At 40.5% G+C, this 22,718-nt stretch overlaps 1 protein-coding gene across 4 annotated transcripts in view; it reads left to right on the forward strand.

Moving 5' to 3' along the window:
• DENND4C (DENN domain containing 4C) overlaps window positions 1-22,718 on the forward strand; it is a 122,636-nt gene that overhangs the window by 64,697 nt on the left and 35,221 nt on the right. For all 4 annotated transcript variants that reach the window (XM_084629303.1, XM_084629306.1, XM_084629304.1 and 1 more), the window contains exons 8-18: window positions 211-269; window positions 1,773-1,917; window positions 3,374-3,549; window positions 8,367-8,467; window positions 15,407-15,625; window positions 16,707-16,852; window positions 18,087-18,122; window positions 18,270-18,400; window positions 19,315-19,447; window positions 19,951-20,157; window positions 22,035-22,163. In XM_084629303.1, the coding sequence (XP_084485429.1) occupies window positions 211-269; window positions 1,773-1,917; window positions 3,374-3,549; window positions 8,367-8,467; window positions 15,407-15,625; window positions 16,707-16,852; window positions 18,087-18,122; window positions 18,270-18,400; window positions 19,315-19,447; window positions 19,951-20,157; window positions 22,035-22,163 (1,482 nt within the window). The remainder of the gene's footprint in view (window positions 1-210; window positions 270-1,772; window positions 1,918-3,373; window positions 3,550-8,366; window positions 8,468-15,406; window positions 15,626-16,706; window positions 16,853-18,086; window positions 18,123-18,269; window positions 18,401-19,314; window positions 19,448-19,950; window positions 20,158-22,034; window positions 22,164-22,718) is intronic.

A 22,718-nucleotide genomic window follows, 5' to 3' on the forward strand; every position in this document is an offset into this window, starting at 1 on the left:
TTGTCTCAATGATTACTCTGGGTCTTCTTGACCCAGTGAACAGAACTTTCAAGAGTTATCCCTGGTGATATTTCCCTGCATGGCATTGTGACATACTGTCTTTAGCGTGCCTGCTGTGCCATCAGAATATTCTGCCGTAAATTTTGATTGGAATATTGTACTCTCTTGAGTTGGCCATATAAATCCATTTAATGTTTTCACCTTTTTCAGCTTTCTGCCCATGATGCATTAATATTGTCTCAACCAGTTTCTACACCCTTGCCACTCAGGTAACATTAACAATGTTTAAATTCTATATGGTTTATTGATGAAGGGTTTTTGTTTTTTAAAACAAATGGGCTGGGGATGAAGCGTGAGAGAACGTAAAACTTTACCATAATACGATCAAATATGAAATAATTGGAACAGGTCAAATGTATGTACACCGTATATTTATAATGCAGTTTGTGTGGAAAAGTAGTGTACAAACCCCGTCATGCATGAGGGAGTAATAATGCTTGAATAGTTACTATATGTGAGCAGCAGATGATTGCTTGCTAGCTGAGTGTGGGATCTCTTTTGAGCAGAGATTGCTAGCTGAGAGTGATTATTTTTTAAATAGTTGATATTTTGGGAACTGAGTTATACGTCATGATCTCCATATTTTTCTTTTGCAACAGAGACTATTTGTTGTTCTACTTCCTTTTCCCCCCCTTCTAATCCATGGGAGAGTGTTGTGGCCACCAGCTTCGTACAATCAACTAGTGTGCATACATGTGCAAGCACAGTGGAAGGCAAAAATGAGTCTAAAGATGTGTTTGTATAGCCCATGGGGGTTGGCACATTCTCTGCAAAAGCAGTCTGAAGCCGTCTCTGTTCTGGAGCCCTGTACGCACAATTTAAATTTGTAGTATACATATTTATATTTACAAATTTGCTTTTCAATTTTAACACTTCAATCAACCTTTGTTCAATATTATCTCTGGAAACTTTGTTTTTATATTGTACCTCCTATGCTGGAGGATCCCAAAGAGTTATTTGCAAATAACAAGTGTCGAGCACCTTTGGAATGTATCCACCTTAGTAGTGGAGAATAGCAGCCAGACAGCAAACTGCACAGTGGTGTGGTGCATAGAGAGAGACACTTGCTCCAGGACAGGAGGGTAAACCCCATATCTTTTGTATGAAGTGTCATAGAATCTTTAATATCCACACATCACTTACCAAAAAAAAAAAAAGCGCACAAACTAAACGGCATGGAATTAAACTTGTATCTATCTCAGAAGTATGAAGGATTGAGTTGACCCAGCTGCAGTTAGAACCTGTGATTCCACGGGTCTAACATGAATGGGTATAGTTTTTTGATGAACTGATTGAAGTATTCCGTCCTAAACAGTGATGCCAGATATCTGCATAGCTGGAACATTCACTAGCCAAACAGGCCTTCCTTTCATAATGCCTATTTTATTTCATAGCATGTTTGGCTGATGGATGCTCATGCACGTAACAGGAAACTCATAAACATAACAAAGAACAATTTACTGAAGCTATTATAAAGTGGTTCCCTTGGATTTAGTTTTTGTTCGTAATAGTGAAAACCCAGTAGTGAGGTGGTGGTTATTGACTAGCTATTCATAATGACATGAATTGAAGCCAACAACTCCTCTCAGCCAGTCATAGTCCCCAGTAAATGCCCAGCATTTTGATTGCTGTTGCTGTAGCAATTATTATATCTTTAGCTGTATGTTGAACACTACTGTTTGGATCCAAGTAATCTTCTCTTCTCTTCCTAGTGGAGCAAACTTCAGTACTTTGCTGATGAATCTTGGACCAGAAAACTGTGCTACTTTGTTACTCTTTGTATTGCTAGAGGGCAAGATCCTGCTGCACTCTCTGAGACCAGCTGTACTGACTGGAGTAGCTGAAGCTGTAGTCGCTGTAAGTACAGGATGTTCTGTACAGTAATGAATGAATGAAGTCATTGCTGAGTCCACAGTGTAATTTTTCATTACGATTTCCACTCTTGTTCATCACCTTCTAGAGTTGACCCCAAACCCCCTCGTTTTGGCTTGGAAATACTTATGCCTAGTCTCAGCCAAACTATGACAGAAAGATCTTGTAATCTTTTTGTGGTGTTGTGTTTATATTAAATGCCACTGTTCTTTGTTTTATTTAAGTTGCTGACTCTTTGCAGTCCTTGACAATTGCTTCTGGGGTATTTAATGGTTGATGCTTTCCAAGGTAATGGAATGCTGACTTCTTGGGAAGTCAGAGACCACAAATAGCAGGTCAGAGGTCCTAGAGAAGGGTCTGTGTGTCCTTCAGCGGCGGTACCACAGAAAATTTGAGGGCACAAGGAAGGTAGCTGGGAGCTAGGTCCCAACTCTTACAGACTCTCTAGAGATTTGTACATCCAAATTCAAATGCCTCAGGAGACTCTGAAGATGTACTTTTGAACCAGATATCTTTGTGTGCCAATAATACTAGTCTCTTTGTGGGTTAAATTAATGGAAAGTGAAAAAAAAACACTTTTGAGTTACTAGAATGACACAGAAAAACATTTGCATAAACTCACATAGCTCAATCAACTCTTGTTGAAATAAACAGTCTCTTTTCTGAGCGAAAATTAACTGCAAGAAACTTCAGCCTAAAACTTGAGAAGAAACCTACTCTGAACCTCTCTCTTTGGCTTTACAGTTCCCTTGAATCCTATGCTTATGATGTTAATGATATCTCTCTCTTTGGTAGGGGAATAGCAAGGTTTGAAGCTCAGAACTTCCATGGCTTCTGAAATCTTTTGTTAATGCCATACTGTTCACACTTCAGTGCAGCTATATTTTTCCTCTAGGGGGGGCTTAAAAACATTTTTTTAATCTTTTAGCAAAATGTTTGCAGATTAGGTTAAAAATATACTTTTCAAGTGCATTTTCTCTTCCAGTGCAAAGCAAATTAATTGTGGACATATCAGTGAGGATATTGCAAACACAGTTGGTGAAGGAACTATAGCAGAAATCCATGAAATTCTTGCTTCCTCAATGAATTTTTCTGATGCCTTCAAGAGTGGCTAATATATTTAATATTTGACTGTAAATTAATGTGTGATTGCCCTAAATAGCCGTTTTACAGCAATGGCATTTTGTGAATATCAGTTATGATTAGGTCTCAGTTTTAATCGTTATAACTATTAGAATTGCTACAGTTTGTTATGCAGCCCTTTAAAAAGTGCACTGAAGAACCTGCAAGGCAACCTTGAAGGTGGCTTTAGTTGACTGTGTAACACAGCTCTTAGTGTCTGTTTGTTTTCTGTATTCACCAACTTCACTTGTTGTTTTTTATTGCACAATATCTATGTTGTCCTGTTTAATACATGGGTTTCATTTCATTTTTCCTTCAGATGATATTTCCATTTCAATGGCAGTGTCCGTACATCCCCCTGTGTCCTTTGTCTCTGGCAGCAGTGCTCAGTGCTCCTGTTCCATTTATAGTTGGAGTTGATTCACGATACTTTGATCTGTATGATCCACCACAGGATGTTGTTTGCATTGACTTAGACACAAACATGGTATACCTGTAAGTTTGGTTTTTTTTAACTTTACTGATTTTATATAGGGATCCAGAAATCCCTAAAGTAACCAGTAAGGAGACATGTATAATATAGAAGAATGTTTCATCAGCCTCTCTCTCTCTGCTGCTGCTAATGCTTCATAGAAAACTAAAATGTACCAAATCGGCCTCTTGGGCTAAATTCAGAAGTGTGATGCAAGTGGCGGTGTAAGTCTGAATGCGTAAGGCTTACAGTAACATAATGTGAGGAAGGTGGAATTGTAGGACAGAAGAAGCAAGTGATCAGAGGGTGTAAGTTAAACTATGGGAAGGGCCTGCATCTTATACCATCCTGTTGGTTGCTTTCCTTGCTGCAATCTCACCCTTGCACCACCATTTACACCATCTCTGAATTTGGTCTGCATGAGTGAAATACAATTCCAGACATGTGTCCCACGAACATACGGATGTTCAGTTTAATGTAAAACTACCAGCTGAAATAGAAATGTATATACAATGCTGATATCCACTTTTCAGGTCCTTTGTCAAGCATGAATTCAGTCTTCTAAGTCATTAGGGAAGCTTTAGTTCCTTTAGCTGGATGAGAGTTATAATGACATGAGGCATATATTATATGAAGAATGTGGAGGGAAAAAAACACCTTCCATTAAAACTCAGACCCTTAGGTTGCATTTCTAATCCTGTTGTATTTAGTATAGAATATGATGGCAAATGGGTCTGTGGAGAACAGCAGATGTGAGGATTTTTCTGGTACTCCAAAATTCAAACTCTTGAATGTTCACTAGTCAAACCGCAGTTCTTTTCAAAACCACATTTTATGTACCAAGAATTACATTCAAACCATAACTCTGAAGTGGGGAAAAAATATCTGATAATGCTGCTCTGAATGTGCCCTTGGCAATATTTGTGATGTAAATATTTCAGTTGAAACTGTATTGCTTTCTATTGCTTCTACGTGCAATGCAGTACAAACTTGATTTCTGGGTAACTTCCATTATGTTATTTCAAATACTGCACTGTATAGACAAATTAGAGGAGGAGTGACTGAAGGGGCAGAACTCTAATAATAAAGAAGTACATGTTGAACTAGCTGAATGACTGTATAAGCCTTTTTCTTGCTGTAATAAAGGACTCCCATTAATCTAATAATCACACGCTCGTCTGAAAATGCTAACCTACTAGTGTTAAGTGACCCCATCAGTATTGCAACTGAATGAGTAGAGTGTTTTTATCTTCAGTTTGTTTATTTTGTGCATCTCAACATTTTGCATATAGTCAGTTTTATTGTTGTATAGTTAGTTAATTTTCCTTCTTTATCTTCTTTAGCAATAGAGAGAATTTTAAGAAAGTGATTATGATACCACAAATCTCAGAGGGATTCTGGTACCCAAAACTACTTTTACAACTATTTTTTTTTTTAAAGCTGGCTAGATTTCATGTTAACTGTGTCCTTTTTAATTTTTTAAACCACATATAAGGTATACTATGCTTCATTAAGTGCTACGGTTGTTGTGTTTTCCTTATTGTGAATGAGTTAACCAAAAGTAGTTGTCTCCTTTTTGCAGTTGTCTGTGCAATTCCCGCTCTCAAGGAAAAGTTGACCTTTCTCTCCTCAACGTATTTATTAAAATGATTTAAACTTAATCATTAATGTAAAAATAAGATGGTGATTAATTTAGACTTAATTATTTAGTGAATTGTCTCATGCCTTTTACGATTATTCCAGGCTAGTGGAAACAACAATCTTGAATGATGATGATGTTGGCTGTAATTGCACACCGTACATGTTTTCTTTTCCTCTGCAGAAATACGTTTTGTATTGTGCCATGTCAAATTTTTAACTCTAATCAGATTTTCATGCTTAAATATTTGAGTTACAATTAGTCAGTGGGTTTGACTTAGTTTGAACATTTTCTTCTTTTTCTTCATGTCAAGAAGACAGTTCCTGTGATATTTATTGGAAAAAGAAGTGTTTCCTTTCAACTACTGCAAGACTCACTGTTCCTGTGGTACTATCAAAGGAAATACTGCAGAACAATGCTGCTTGTGTATTTTTTTAATGCAAATATAGCAAAATTTGTTCTCAGCAGTCCATTTAGGAGACTGTATTACAGAAGGAATGGTGGCTAGGAAGAGGAAAATAATAGAATTGAAAGGTTTTTTTCTTCTTCTTGTAACAATATCTTTAGTATTTGGTTTTGGGGTATTTTTGTTTTAAAAACACTGCCAGTAGAGACTTAAGTATTCAGTCATGGAGATGTGATTCTCCATATCTCCAGTGTGTAGTGGTGTGGTATTAAGTAGAGATAAATGAATTGCAAAAGGTTCAGTTCAAATAAGCAGATGAAAGTTCAAATAATATAAAACTTATTTGGGCTAGTTAATGGATTGGAAATCTTCTAGGAACTGGATTTCTTGTGGGACTTCCTGTAGTTCCCGGCACTAACTTGGTTAAAACCTGGTGGTGGTGAACAGTGGCAAAATGTAACATTTAAAAAGCCTCTCAAACTTAAACTTAAAAAAACCAAAAACAACAAAAAAATCTTTTGGTTAAGGCAGGGGACTGGGACGCAGGAGACCTGGTTTCCCTGCCCAGCTCAGTCACATAAGTTCATGTTTTCAAGATGATCACCTAAAATTGTTTGCTTATTTTGGCCATTTTACTGATGGTAACTATAGCCTGATTTTCAGAGGTGCTGAATACCTACATCTCCCACTGAAGTAGATTGGAGCTGTTGGTAGTTTCACTTCTGGAAATACATACCCTCCTTTTCTCTCATTAGGCATGTGACAACTCTTTCCTCACCTGTATAATGGGGGTATTTCTTTATCTCAGCAACTTGTTCATGCAGTATCTATGTCAGTGAAGACTGTATAGAAACGTGAAGTGTTATAAATGAATGTTATTGCTGGCTTTTATTTAAGCCCCATTCCTTTTTCGGTGGGGAGATACGTTTTATTAAATATAACAGTGCTGCTATAGTGAAGCTAATTTTGAAAGACCCTTAGAGCTGAATAGAAGGGATAATATTTTTCAGAAAGGCAGTGTTTTCTAGTACAACAATCTCAACTAGTCATTGACAAGTGTCTCTTGAAAGCATTTAGTGCTATAGATCAGTTATCATAGACTGATGAAGCATTATTTACTGCCAGCAAATGTTGAATGGCTTTCATTCATCCAACATTCTCTTTAGTGACTGTCCTTTGTTGCTCTCAGACAATATCTGCAAAAGTAACAATGACAATCTTTTTGAGGGAGGTTAGGAAAAGAAGGTTTTTTTTTTTTTTTTTTAATAAGTCTTCCGTTTTGTTTTATTTGTTGCACTGGAGAAACAGTATAGCCAATGTTGCTATAGAGAGATCAGGGAGAGAAAGTGGGAGGAGAGTTCCATGAGCACACAACTGCAAGCTAGGGATCACAGAGTTCTAATCTTGGCTCTGACTTACTGTATAGTTTTTGACAGCTCTTGCTTAGATCCTCTGCCTCAGTTTCGTTATGAGTAAAATGGGAGTGATTGTTCTTGCAAAGACCCCTGTGAGGTTGGGCTCATTATTTGTAAAACACTGAGAATGAAGAGACACGTATAGTTGCTAAGTGTTTCTTTTGTTTATAATTTCTGCAGGCAATTTTATCTCTAGTAAAATGTCTAAAAAATTTTCAAAAACAAGAATGTAATCAGCTATACTAATAGTGATCCAACAGTCGGTGAGCAATCCTATTACTGATGCAAAGCAACAAATGAGCATGTCTGTATCAGCCAGACTAGTAATGACTGACTAGATACTGTGCCAGCAATATCTGCTACATTCCCTGCTACAATAACTTCCCTCTCCCCTTGCATTCCAGAAGGGAGGCACATACATGCCTAGAGTTCTCAGCATTTACCCCCACCCTCTCCGTTTATTTCTTCTCTGCTAAACAAGGACTTGCATTGTAGCCGCTGTCTTTCTAACCAAGGAAGAACCTCACTTTAGGCCAGTTAACTGCGTTGTTTAATCAACCACATAGGTCCCGAAGTGTGTGCTAAATCCTCAGCCTTCCCAGTCCCTGCTGGCCTAGTATTGAGACAGGAAATAGACATTGAATCAGTGTGTCTGGTACATGTCGCAGTGCAGCATATGACCATAAAGATACCAGGCTGGACCCCAATACTGTTTTACGTGCATTTTAATACTAATTACTCTGCTCCTAATTGCGAGGGTTACCAGATAGCAAGTGTAAAAAATCGGGATGGGGTGGAGGTAATAGGTGCCTATATAAGAAAAAGCCCGCAAAATCGGGACTGTCCTTATAAAATCAGGACATCTGGTCACCCTACTAATTGCTATGTTTACCGTTTTCTGCCATGCACCAAGCGTATATTTTATATTTATATGACTGCTATTGGGTACGAAATGGAATAGGAATAGGAAGGTCAGTAAGTGAGATGAATTGTATGTTTTCATGTCAATCAAGTGCAAATGAGCCTGATTAAATTATTTTCTTCAATGAGATAAAAGCAGCCACTTTGAGATTTATTAAAGCACCAATTTAAATGTCTAAACCAAATCTAAACAAAAGTTCTGGTTTCAGGTGAATCTGGGATCAGATCCAAACTCAGTTTAGACTGCTATATTATTTGGAGGAAACAAAATAGTTTTCAGTTCTGTACTTTCTACTGTGTATTTTATTTCTACACCGAAATAAAAGTGATGAAAAGACTTCTTTCCAGTGCCATCTTGTTTTGGTATTGTGCCATCTTGAAAGTGAAGTAACAAAACACTGTTTTCATACACTTACCATTCTTTTTTATTTTGCATGCATTGTTTGTTTCACTGTGTAGATCGGATGATAAGAAGAGCATGAACTGGAAACAGCTTCCTAAGAAGCCATGCAAAAGTCTACTCAGCACCTTAAGGAAATTGCATCCACAGCTGGCATCAGGTAAAGCATGGGGATGGAAAAGGGAAGCTGCCCTATGCAAAGGAATTACAATAATTTTCACAGAATATTTATTTTGCTGGTACAAACCAGCAACTCTTAACAAATAAGAACCATGGCTATAAATGTAAGGCCATCCCTTTAAGTACCTGGCGTGACATTTTTGCACTTTTACTTTGCTGTCATTCTGAACTTTAAACCATATGGAGATTCTTTCCAGTTCTCAACATAGATGGGGCTGTCAAAGGGGAATTGTATTTAAAACACAGTTCAAACAAAGCTCACACTGAACCACATTTTGGAAACGAGTCTGTTAGGTTTATGTTAGACCATTACTCTAAACAAGTGCCAAGATAACTGGAAAAAATGTTAAGGGTATGAGGGCAATAAGTTGTCAACAGTATTTACATAGCCCACTGAAAATGTGAGTATAAAAGTCAGTAAGTAGCTTAAACTCTGACCAAATATTTGTAGAGAAATTGTATTTTGTTCAGTGAATAATTTCTTATTTTGGCTTTGCCCTGTCCAAACCAACTGTTTGTCAGGAGCCACATTCAAACTATTTTCAGACACTGCTGCCTTAGGAATATAGATAGGACCTTTTAATTTGAAGTTTTAAGTTGGTTTAATAATACACACCTTACACTGAACTGAGGAGGTGCTGCTGGCTCCTGTGTCACAAGTATATAAAGACTGTAAAATGAAGGAAACATTCAAACAGAAATAATATGCAATGATTTAGGGAATTAAATGACTTTCTTCCTTTCCCTCTATTTTCAGTAAGCTTTCAGTGAAAGCCTTATGCCCAACCTGCCCTTGCGTTGAGTTCTCTCAGCAGGATATATTCAGAGTCAGATGTTATAACTAACACAAAGCTGCTATAGGCTCAGTTCCAGATTTAACTGGAGCAGAGGCAATGGTGTGCATCAAATTGGGTTAATGCTTTTATTCTTTTGCACTACACATATTAAGTTAGCACTGCTAAGGAAAAATGTCATCAAGATAGCACAGAAACGGATTTCTCTTGCGTGTGTAGGAAAAAACAGTCTGCCACGCTCAGTTTTAGAAGACTGAAGCCCCTTCATAACATAGTAAACAAAACTCATACAAAAATGTCTTGATATTCTAGTTTTTTCTCTCTTAAATTTCACAGAAATCTTAAATGAACTGAGATAGAGATGATATTGATATTACAGGGTTGAAGCAAAGCCACTTGCGGAGTGACAAAATAAAAAAAATGTAGCAATATAGCATACTGGGGGTAAATTTTTAGCACCTCTCATCTACTTGTGCTTTCACATTACAAGTGTAAACTCTGCATGCGTTCTCACAGTGTTGTGAAAGCACAAGTAGATGAGGCACCACCTGGCTTCCCTATTATGTATTGTAAAATTGCATCTGCACGTAGAAGTGCCTACATCCGTTAAAAATTCTAACATCTCTGTGCAGTAAAGTGCCTACATTACAAGTGTAAACCCTGCATGTCGCCTGGCTGTTTCTAGCACTTTACTGCACAGAGATGTTAGAATTTTTAACGGGTGTAGGCACTTCTATGTGGAGATGCAATTTTACAGTACATAATAGGGAAGCCAGGTGGTGAGCGAGGTGAAAACTTGATCTTCAATGTTGATTGTGTACTGATCCATTGCAAAAGATGAAATTCAGTTTAGGAGGTGACAGGTGTTGTGATGGATCCCACTTTAATTATCTAATATCCAAGCAGGACTGGCTGGCTTACGGAAAAGAGATCTCTTGTGTGCATGTAGCCTTTTTAATCTGGCCCAGATGATGATAGGGAATGGAAATAGGTGCCATATAATGGTTCTTCAGTAGCCCATGTGAAATAAGTTAGTAATCTCATGAAGAGCAGAGAATTTTAGGCCTGGTCTACACTGCGAGTTTATGTTGGATTTAGCAGCATTAAATCCGAATTAACCCTGCTCCCGTCCACATAACAAAGCCATTTTTTTGACATAAAGGGCTCTTAAAACCGATTTCTGTACTCCTCCCCAACGAGGGGGTTAGCGCTGAAATTGACATCGCCATTTTGAATTAGGGGTAGTGTGGACGCAATTCGAAGGTATTGGCCTCCGGGAGCTATCCCACAGTGCACCATTGTGACCGCTCTGGACAGCACTCTGAACTTTGATGCATTGGCCTGGTGTACAGGAAAAGCCCTGGGAACTTTTGAATCTCATTTCCTGTTTGGCCAGGCGAGCTCATCAGCACAGGTGACCATACAGAACTCATCAGCACAGGTAACCATGCAGTCCCAGAATCGAAAAAGAGCTCCAGCATGGACTGAACGGGAGGTACTGGGTCTGATCGCTGTATGGGGAGAGGAATCCATGCTATCAGAACTTTACGTTCTAAAAGACGAAATGCGAAAATATTTCAAAAAATCTCAGAGGTCATGAGGGACAGAAGCTACATCAGGGACGCAACACAGTGCCGTGTGAAACTTAAGGAGCTCAGACAAGCGTACCAGAAAACCAAAGAATCAAACGGACGCTCTGGGACAGAGCCCCAGACATGCCGCTTCTACGCTGAGCTGCATGAAGTTCTGGTGGGGGGCCGGCACCACTACCCCACCCCTGTCCGTGGACTCCGATGATGGGGTACTCTCCGCCATGCCTGAGGATTTTGCAGATGGGGAAGATGAGGATGACGACGACGAGGAGTTTGGGGAGAGCACACAGCACACTGTTCTCCCCGACAAGAGGATCTTTTTCTCACCCTGACTGAAATACCCTCCCAACCCAATGAAGCCGGAGAAGGGACCTCTGGTGAGTGTACCTATTTAAATATAATACACGTTATAAAAACAAGCATTTTTTTTAATGATTAAGTAGCCCTGAGGACTTGGGATGCATTCATGGCGAGTACAGCTACTGGAAAAGTCTGTTAACGTGTCTGGGGATGAAGTGGAAATCCTTCAGGGACATCTCCATGAAGTTTTCCTGGAAGTACTCTAAAACCCTTTGCAGAAGGTTTCTGGGGAGAGCAGCCTTATTCCATCCTCCATGGTAGGACACTTTACCATGCCATGCTAGTAGCAAGTAATCTGATATCATTGCATGACAAAGCCTGGCAGTGTATGGTCCCGGTGTTTGCTGGCATTCAAGCAACATCCATTCTTTATCTCTCTCTGCTATCCTCAGGAGAGTGATATCGTTCATGGTAACCTGGTTGAAATAGGGGAATTTAATTAAGGAGACATTCAGAGGTGCCCATTCTTACTGGGCTGTTTGCCGGTGGCTGAAAAGAAATCCTCCCAGCAGTTAGCCGTGGAGTGGGGTGGTGGGGGGGGCGGCCATTGGCGCTGAGCTGTTTGCGTTTGGCTAGCAGGGATCTTCCCTGATACCAGCCAGGCGGTGGGGGGAGGGGAAAAGCGATCATCCCAGAGAACTGGATGCAGGGAGGGGGTTAGTTTGGTTTCTGCTGCTGCATGTTAACATTAAAACCGCAGCACTAAATGTCCAACTTAACAGACTTTGCTTGGTATGGGAAAGGAGGGCGCTGCTGCTATGAAGGTTGCAGAAGCTGAAAGACAGGCTTACCATGGCCGCCTGCAAGCCAAATTCTGTTGCCCGGCACTGCGTGCGTGATCTCTAACACCAAAGCCGCTGGCACTCAATATAAGATGCAAAATGCGACCTTGTACCAAAATCACATGTGCTATGTAATGTGAATAGTGTTGTTCACAGTGAAAGAGTATAGCCATTGTTCTGTAAAATGTATCTTTTAAAATACTTCACTCCCTTTTTTTCCTCCCGCAGCTGCAAATGTTTCTAGCCTCCCTCCTCCTTCCCAAAGGCTATCTCAGATAAGGCGGCGAAAAAAACGCACGCGCGATGAAATGTTCTCTGAGCTCATGCAGTCATCCGGCACTGACAGAGCTGTGTGGAGGGACACAATAGCAGAGTACAGGACAGTGGACGATAAATGTGAGGAGAGCTGGCGGCAGGAAGATCAGAGGAGGCATGAGGCAACGCTGGGGCTACTGCGGGATCAAACAGACATGCTCTGGCGTCTGGTGGAGGTTCATGAACGGCAGCAGGATCACAGACTGCTGCTGCAGTCCCTGCTTAACCACCCTCCCTCCTCCCCAAGTTCCATAGCCTCCTCACCCAGATGCCCAAGAATGCGGGGGGCAAGGAGACTCTGGGCACCCAACCACTCCACCCCAGTGGACAGCCCAAGCAACAGAAGGCTGTCATTCAACAAGTTGTAAAGTGGCCTTTTCCTTCCCTCCTCCCACACCCCACCCGGGCTACCTTGTGAGTTATCTCCCTATTTTTATAATCAATAAAGAATACATGTTTTTTAAACGATAGTGACTTTATTTCCTTTGCAATCAAGCTGTGATCGAAGGGGGGAGGGCAGGTGGTTTACAGGGAATTTAGAGGCAACCAAGGGGGCAGGTTTTCATCAAGGAGAAACAAACAGAAGTGTCACACAGTACCCTGTCCAGTCATGAAACTGGTTTTCAAAGCTTCTCTGATGTGCAGTGCTTCCTGCTGTGCTCTTCTAACCGCCCTGGTGTCTGGCTGCACGTATTCAACAGCCAGGCGATTTGCATCAACCTCCCACCCCACCATAAATGTCTCCCCCTTACTCTCACAGAGATTGTGGAGCGCACAGAGCAAGCAGCAATAACAATGAGAATATTGGTTTCGCTGAGGTCTGAGCGAGTCAGTAAACTGCGCCAGCGACCCTGTAAACATCCAAATGCACACTCTACCACCATTCTGCACTTGCTCAGCCTATAGTTGATAAGCTCCTTACTACTGTCCAGGGTGCCTGTGTACGGCTTCATGAGCCAGGGCATTAAGGAGTAGGCTGGGTCCCCAAGGATAAATATAGGCATTTCAACATCCTCCACAGTTATTGTCTGGTCTGGGAAGTAAATTCCTTCCTGCAGCCATCTAAACAGACCAGAGTTCCTGAAGACCCGAGCGTCCTGGACCTTTCCTGGCCATTCCATGTTGATGTTGGTGAAATGTCCCTTGTGATCCACCAGTGCTTGAAGTACCATTGAAAAGTACCCCTTGTGGTTTATGTACTGGCTGCCCTGGTGGTGCGGTCCCAAGATAGGGATATGCGTTCCGTCTATAGGCCCACCACAGTTAGGGAATCCCATTGCAGAAAAGCCATCTAGTATGACTTCCACATTTCCCAGAGTCACTACCTTTGATAGAAGCAGCTTAATGATTGCGTTGGCTACTTGCATCACAGCAACCCCCACAGTCAATTTGCCCACTCCAAATTGATTACCGAGTGACTGGTAGCTGTCTGGTGTTGCAAGCTTCCACAGGGCTATTGCCACTCACTTGTGAACTGTGAGGGCTGCTGTCATCTTGGTATTCTTGCGCTTCAGGGCAGGGGAAAGCAAGTCACAAAGTTCCATGAAAGTGCTCTTACGCGTGCGAAAGTTTTGGAGCCACTAGGAATCATCCTAGACCCGCAACACTATGCGGTCCCACCACTCTGTGCTTGTTTCCCAGGCCCAGAATTGGCATTCCACGGCATGAGCCTGCCCCATTAACACCATGATCTCCAAATTGTGGGGGAATGCAGTTTTAGAGAGAAGTGTGTTCATGTCCTCATCACCGTGCTTCCGTCGCCTCCTCGCCTGGTTTTTCAGGTGCTGGTTCTGCATAAATTGCACGATAATGCACGAGGTGTTTACAATGGTCATAACTGCTGCGGTGAGCTAAATGGGCTCCATGCTTGCTGTGCTATGGCGTCTACTCCTGCTCGGGCAATCCAGGGAAAAGGACGCGAAACAGTTGTTTGCTGTTGCTCTGACAGAGGGAGGGTCGACTGACAACATGGCTTACAGGGTTGGCTTACAGGGAATTAAAATCAACAAATGGGGTGGCTTTGCAAGAAATAGAATGGCCCCCTCAAGGATAGAACTCAAAACTGGGTTTAGCAGGCCGTTGATTTCACGGAGGGAGGGAGGAGAAAATGAACACAAAACAAATCTGGTCTATTTCTTGTTTTGATCCACTTCATCTATCTTTATACATCTTGCTGGCAGCAGACTGTGCAGTATGACTGCTAGCCATTGTCATCTCCTGGGTGCTCGGCAGAAGACAGTGCAGTATGACTGCTGGCTATCGTCATCTCCTGGCTGCTCATTAAAAGACGGTGCAGTAGGACTGAATCATCATGAGATGAAACTTAAAAGGGTAATGACCTGGCTGAGTCACTCCCATGTTTGCCCAGGTGCCCCTGACCTCATCGAGGTCAGTTAAAAGAGCACCCAGGAATATGTTGACAACAGCTACCAGTCGTACTGCACTGTCTGCTGCCAAAAGGCAATAAGCTGCTGCTGTGTAGCAATGCAGTACCACGTCTGCCAGCAGCCAGGAGACATATGGTGACGATTAGCTGAGCAGGTTCCATGCTTGCCGTGGTATGGCGTCTGCTCAAGTAACCCAGGAAAAAAGGCTCAAAACAATTGTCTGCCGTTGCTTTCATGGAGGGAGGGAGGGAAGGGGGCCTGATGATATGTACCCAGAACCACCCGTGACAATGTTTTAGCCCCATCAGGCATTGGGATTTCTACCCAGAATTCAAATGGGCGGCGGAGACTGCAGGAACTGTGGGATAGCTACCCACAGTGCAACGCTCCGGAAGTCGACAGTTGCCTTGGTACTGTAGACGCACTCCACCGACTATGTGCACTTAGAGCATTTGTGTGGGTACACACACAATCGACTGTATAAAAACACTTTCTACAAAACCGACTTCTATAAATGCAACCTAATTTCATAGTGTAGATAAGGCCTTAGTTTTCTGTATTGTCATTCTTACTACTTTCGGGAATGCTAAGTATAAAAGGAAAGAAAAATCTGTCTTGGGTGTTCCTAGGATAATTTGTTTTAATGTCATCCGTAATAAAGCTCACTTTCCCTTTGCTCCTGTTTCTAGTTCACAGAAAGACCCAAGACGGCTCTGCAGTGGAGATGACGCCTATAGAGGCAGATTTCTCTTGGCAGAAGAAGATGACAGAACTTGAGATGGAGATCCAAGAGGCTTTTCTGCGCTTCATGGCGTCTATTTTAAAGGGGTACAGAACATTCCTCAAGCCAATTACTCAGGCACCTTCAAATAAAACTACTGCTGCTGATTCCTTGTTTGACCTTCAAGGTGAGGCTGTCCTGGATCACATCAAGGGCAGGGTTGGTGTTGTGGTGATTATTATAATAGTGCCCAAAGGCCCAGTGTGGGTCAGGATGTTGTTATGCTAGGTGCTGTCCAAATGCATTGGTGGACATGGCCTGTGCTCTGAAAAGCTTAAATGCAGTTTAATTAGCACATGTTTCACATTAACATCACATCTGAAAGCAGAATCTTGCCCTTTTAAGTTATTTTGAATCTTTTAAATGTTGTAATTTGATTAAAATATAAGTAAAGCTGGTCAGTAATAAATAGCATCTGTGTGTTGTAACGTGGCCATTCTGCTAATGTAACTGCAGGTCTTGCTATTGTTGAAGGTCTGACAAAATCATCTCTCAATAATGTGACGTTATCTCTGGTGTGCACATTTATTTAAGGCGGCTCTTGGGATTATAGAAACTTTGCAACTTGTATTGAGAATAAATGCTCTTAGAAGCCAAGCCCTAGTGGCCTGATAACACAGAGAATAAATGAAAGTGTTCTTAATTCTACACAGGGTAAGAATAGAAAACTTTGAGGGGGGAAAAAGGTTAAGAATATAAGGAACACCAACTGACTCCCCTCAATTCATTCTGGTTGGGTAGACTTCAGATAGGCTGCTGTTTTGACAGAGTTGAGAAAAGTTCTTAATGGAGATAGTTAATGGGACACTTGAAAAAAGATTCTAAAAAACTTTCCAATCCTACATCTGCCCCTGAGAACCCATACATTTTTGTGACCTTTTACAGTCACTTTTTCTTAAGTTTTTATGTGAATTTTTTTTGTCTCCTTTCTTGCTGTGTGAAAGAAGTACACAAACCCAGGAAACTAATTATATTGGGAAATGGTGTAAGTGACTATCCACCATGTACTGTCTAATGCAAAGTAAGCAAACTTTATTTAAAAAAAAAAAGACAAAGCAACTCCTTGAAATTTAAGTGATTTTATGTGTTAGTATAACAATTGACAGGTGAAACACTGCAGACAAATGTGACTTTGTTGTTGTTGACTGTTTCTTTTGAGGCTTCATCTTAAAACTAGTATTTAGTTTTTCTAAATTTTTTTTAACCAGGATTTTTAAAAAGTAGAGACCGTGCCTACACAAAGTTCTACATGCTTCTAACCAAAACACAGATATTTAGCCGCTTCATAGAAGAGTGCAGTTTTGTGAGTGACAAGGATACCAGCCTGGCATTTTTTGATGACTGTATAGAAAAGGTGAACAATTGTATTTCATTCTTTTTTTTTAAAAGTATTTATGTGCTGCTGTTAATTGTGCCTTAATGTCTGTGGCTTTTAGTCATAAAAAGTGGAGCAGCAGCAGCTGTTGTGAGATAATGGAGTTCGCTGCAGTTATCATTCAGAGTCATTTTCCACTTCATCTTGTTGCATGTTCATCTTATTTTTGGTTAGTGTTGGAAACTTGCAGTGGGCTCCCATAACTTCTCCAGTTAAAAGCTACACATTTCAGTGATTCATGTAAAGAAAAATGGAGACTGCTCTGAGTACATGGCATGCCATCTCCACCTTGCTCCTCTCATACCTCCATCAAGTGCATTCTAAATATTCACCTGTCTCAGTCAGTCTCTAATCCCTAATCATCCACTCCACTTGTCATGCTTCACCCCCAAATTTTCATTTAGCTGTCATTAGAATGTACATGTATTTATAAAGTAGCAACATGTGTGCCAAACACAACTGCTCAGACTTTTTTCGTTTTTGCATCCCTTCCTCCCAACATATTTCTTCTTTATGTGTGGTGTCTGTGTAGTTGGTCTTGATGGGGTAGGGACCTTTCCATCTTGTCTGTAAATGCAACTGGTGCTATATAGATGGTTTTGGAATAATTTCCAAGTCCCATCCATGTTCAAAATGTAATCCGTTCCCAGGGTGTAATTCCAGTCCAAATGGATAGTGATTTGGTATTTCTTAATCTGTTAAAGGCCAAGTGCATAATTTACCATAAACTAGATGATCAATAATTAAGGCATTTATTTACCTGTGTGTGTGTGCTTTTTATTAAAATAGTATCTTGGTTTTGGTAGTGTCTTGGTTTCTGGCTCAATTTTTTAGGATCCTGGAATGAATCTTTTGCTCCTAACTATTGAATTAATGTATTGTATGGTAGGAAGACACTGTTTTCTTGGAGATAATATAACCCTAAACTAAATTAAAGGAAGCAAAGTTTCTTTTTCTAGAATTAGGATTGCTTATTTAGTTTGCTCACGTGACCAACCTGAAGCTTGTTGAGACAGCCTGCTCCTTTAGCTTTCAGTAAAAGGAAGGAGTATTTGTAATGGAGATTATTTGCATTCAAAGTAATATGACAGTGTAATTTGATCATCTTGGTGGCACAGTAGAGGAAACAACTTCAATGAAAATATGTATATGTAAAAATACTTAGTTTTTTGTTTTACAAGAAGCTCTAACTCTAACTTTTTCATCTTTCTAGCTTTTTCCTGATAAAGGAACAGAAAAGGGAGAGAAGGTACATGTCTCCTTTATATTTGTTTTCAGGGGTTTCTGATTGCAAAGTAGAAGTGAAAATATAATGTGAGTGGGAGTGGAGTTTGAATATGTAGAAGAACTATTATTAATGTTGAACCTGGTGTTTTGTCCTGATACTAATTTGCAGGTTGATGTAGATTCTGCAGAAGATACACGATTAATTGAGCTTGATGAGTCACAGAAGAGTGAACACACAGTGTTTATAATGCCACCAGAACCTCCCCCTGATGATGGACAGGCCCGAGCACCTAAGTACAGGTATATTGCAAATTAACAAAGGTGCTGAGGCTCTAGAAAACTGATGAGTCAAGTGAATAGGGACTTATCACTTCAAACATGACCGCACATAGCTATTGCATCTTGCTTTAAGCCCTTACCTAAACTTGCAGTATTTTAGGTATAAAAAGGACACTGACAACTTGAATTCTGGTCAGTTTCTGCAGTCTGATAGTAGTTTTTCTTTTTTTTTCTTCTTTTAAATACCAGCTACTGATCACCACCTGGGAATCCTTATTTCTAATTACATTTCCCTATATATGTTCCATGTTTTCCTCCCCTGCTGGTGCTGTGTGCATATCACACCAACTGCAGTGGAGTATGCCTGTTTCAGTCGGGGTAGCTAGTGAAACTGCACAGGATCACTGAGCCCCTATTGTGAATACACACCATAGACTACTGGCAGGGGATCTGTCCCTGTGGATGCCCTGTGCTCTTTAACTGCATCCCACGGGTCCAAATGGTGGTAGAACCTGCCCCTTTCCTCCCACTGTGGCTATTCTGCCACCCCCAGTCCTGTGGAAGGAGATGCCTAATTCTTCTGTCTTCCCTGCCCTGTGAAATGTTTGGAGGTTTCAGGGTTGCTCCTGCTTCCAGCTTCTCTCTCCTGACTCTGCTAGCCACTTGTTGACTCACTGGTCTCCTGTCTCTGCTGGGCTCATGGATCAAAGGGGAGTCCTTCTGATGTCTTCTCCCTAACCTTCTCTCAACTGGAAGAGCCTTCCTGTCCTTCCACTCACTCCCATTTTGTGGGATCTTTACAAAACATTATTTGATCTCAGTGTGCTGAAGCCTTCAGCTTGCAGGTAGAAGGCCTTTGCACTAAGTATATAAGGTTGGAGCAGAACATTTGGAGAGTTGGAAATTTAAATATGACACTTAACTTTTTTTTATAGCTATAAAAACTTCCCAAGACTAGATTTTGAGCTCTTCGACAGGCCACAGGAGCTCAAGCTTTCGTTCAACAGGCACCCAGCTGGAGGGAACATTTCAAATAGTCCAGCACTCATGGCAAAGAGGACAAAACAGGTTAGTTTTTAACTAGCACTGCCTTTATATAATATAGTGTGTGAGCATCAAAAACTACATAGGTGTTGGGTAGAATTGTTAGTGTGGTGTTTAAATAATAGATATTGTAACTTTGAAAACAGATGTATGTGTAGAGGAACGAATCAAAATAAATATGAATTTAGAGGCAGTGCTTCCTGTACCTAAGCCTATACTGCAGAGCCAGACATGTGTTGGTGTTTATGCTATAATATATGCTATAACAAAGAAGGTTGGAGCAGAATTGCAGTGGGATTAGTATGCATTCTCTTCCCCATGATTATCTTATGAAGAGCTCTACAGAAGGGAGACTCTGAGAAATACAGTTTAACGTTCATGTTTGCATAGTTTCCTCTAGGGTAATGAGCTGCAGCATCCCGTTTTAAAAAAAGCTAGTATCTGTTTAAAAGAAATTTATCCTCCAAATTCAAGCTGTTCTATATTTTGTATGTGTTTATATCCTTTTTGTTTTCTGCTTTTTACAGGAGATAAAAACAGCCCATAAATTAGCCAAGAAGTATTACACAAACCCACCACTGTGGGCTAAGTGCCTCTTCAGTCACTGTTATAGTCTATGGTTCATTTGTCTGCCAGCCTACATCAGAGTTTCCCATCCCAAAGTCAGAGCTCTGCAACAGGCATATGACATTCTTATTAAAATGAGGAAAACCGAAGTGGAACCACTAGATGAGGCAAGTACAAAGGGGAAAAAAAAGCCCGCACCTATTCAATGGGAATTCAGGTACAAGAACATGTTAATCATCAACTGTTAATGTTTCACTTCTAAGAATAAGTAAAGTTCAAGCTTGCTACCTACCTTACAACTTTTGTTTTTAAACTTTTTTTTTTTTTTTTTAAATAAAGGCATATTGAAATAACGTGCTGAAAGCTGCAGTTAGTTTGGGAAGCTGGAAATTAAAATCAATTTTCAACACTAGCATGCTAGCAAAGGCAGTTGTGCCATAAATTGGAGGGTGAGGGTTATCACCCCTCCTGAGATTATTGGTGCAGAAAGCATCAACCATCCACCTAGGATTCTGCCAGAGCGAGCCATCTTGAAAATAGCATCATATAGCTCTTGTAAATATGACTATATTTTCAGGTTGTAAGTGTATTGGGAGCATCTGTCGCTGTCCAATGTAGAATTTATTCTACAGGGCAGTACTGGTTACAGTTGAGTGTGTGTTTGTTTTGTCCTCAAATGTCTATTTCAAATAACAGTGGGCTGTTCTGAATAAAATGTACACTTCGAGTGTTTTTAAATTTGCTGTTTGAAGTAAACTATGTAGAAAGTGTGACCAACATGTCAGACATGGCTGTAAAATAGACTAGTACTATTCTGGATGGCTCAGAGGTGAATATATTGAAAAAGTCCCTTGATCTAAAGGCTCTTATCTCCAGGCATATAGGAACTACTGATCTGAGTTGAATTTGAACTAGAAATTATTCTGTGACTGCTACTTGGCCTACTTGAAATTAGACTAATGGTCTCAGTACATTCCCAGTGGACAAGTATCCATTCACAAAAACCACTTCCACAGTTGCATTAACTAGTAACCTCATACTGTGCCTCATTAGAGAAACCCAGAGATTTAATGGGCATAGAGACTGGGTTTCTCTCCCTCCTGATCCAGGGTTGAGGCACCTTGGTAGGACAGTGTGGGGAAACTAGTACTGAGGTTGCCTGTGCTCTACTTGCTCTTTGGTGAGAGATTCACATACTATTTTTGCTCTTACCCTTACTCTTCCATCATATTTAACATAAATGTGGATTGCTTTCACTGTTCAGAAAGGTTTCTGTGCAAAAACAATCATTGCTTTTTTGCTATTTTCTTGCTTTGTGTTTCAGTGTGAAATGAGATTGTTTCTCAACAGGCTGTAATTTACCATAAAATAACATTTTGAAAGTTATTTTCACTAATTTCTCTAAAACCACTAAATATGATCAGTTTTAGAATTCAGTGATTGATTGATTTTTGGTAACAGTGGCTAGTATTCTGTAGCTTTGCACAGAAATAAGCGTTGTGCAAAGATAATTTTACTATCTCATTTTAGTGAAGGGGCGACCCTTCAGGGCATGGATTGAATTTAATGGGGGTAGATATGTTTGTGACTTTGGGCATACAGATTCTCACACACCAAATTTTAAAAGGCACAAAAACATTAATTTATTGAAGTCTGAAGCCATGCTAAATTTAAAGGATGATGATGATACATATTTTTAAAATGTTTTACATTTTTGTGTTACTCACATCTGAAGCAGGATAATCCTTAACTTGAAAATAGCTTTCCCTATAACTTGTCCTCTTCCATCTGGGAATCAGATATGTATAATGGAGTAAATGTGAGTATCCTTAGCAGTGTTCCCTGACGCCATCATGACTGTCTTACTGATTAACTTGTGCTCCCTCTCCTGGCCGTTGAGGATTCTATATTGAATAGTTGCTTTTGTGTGCCTTTTCTCTCTTGTGGACTTCAACACTTGTAAACTAGGTCATGTTTTGGTGCCTAATTCGCTTCAGAATGTTCCTTAAAATTGACCATATTATGGGTTTCTCAATCTTATCAGGTGTGCTATAGAGTTGTAATGCAGCTCTGCGGACTTTGTGGTCATCCTGTTCAGGCTGTGAGAGTCCTATTTGAAATGAAAAATGCTGGAGTACAGCCAAATGCGATCACCTATGGTTATTACAACAAGGTAAGAGATCTCTTAATGAAGCTGGGGCAGGTAAGCAGTCACTTACTTGTCATTGTTGTCACTCTCATTGTCTTTGTCATGTCTTCCTCAGATGCATTGTGGAGGCTGATACTCTTGAATGGTTTTCATGTCAATCTTCTTGCTTTGTTTATTGGCTGGCTACCTGATTGGGCTTGCTGGATACACAGACTTAAAATTTACTTTTCATGGCTCTGTGCTTATATCACTTTTTACATTTTTCTGTATGTATATATGTCTGAGAGTTCTCTGTCTGAGCTGGTTAACCAAATATGCTGCTGAAATTTAACTGCGGTCTCTTCCAATTTTTACCATACTTAAGTCTTGGAACAGGACCATAATTAGGGTATATGGCTGAGGATGGGGGATCGAAGAGGTGGTGAAGCTGGGAGTAGACCTCCTTTTTTGGTGAAGGGTGCAGTTGTGGATCTCTCAAAGTAGCAGAAGCTGAGCGGGAATGTCTCAGTGCAAGTAAACCACTCCAGCTGAAGTCCATGGGAGCAGAGGGCTTAGTGGGGCTCTTGTTGGTACTGCATT

Source organism: Lepidochelys olivacea (assembly GCF_965140295.1).
Source record: "Lepidochelys olivacea isolate rLepOli2 genome assembly, chromosome: 5".
In the NCBI taxonomy this organism is placed as follows: Eukaryota; Metazoa; Chordata; order Testudines; family Cheloniidae; genus Lepidochelys; species Lepidochelys olivacea.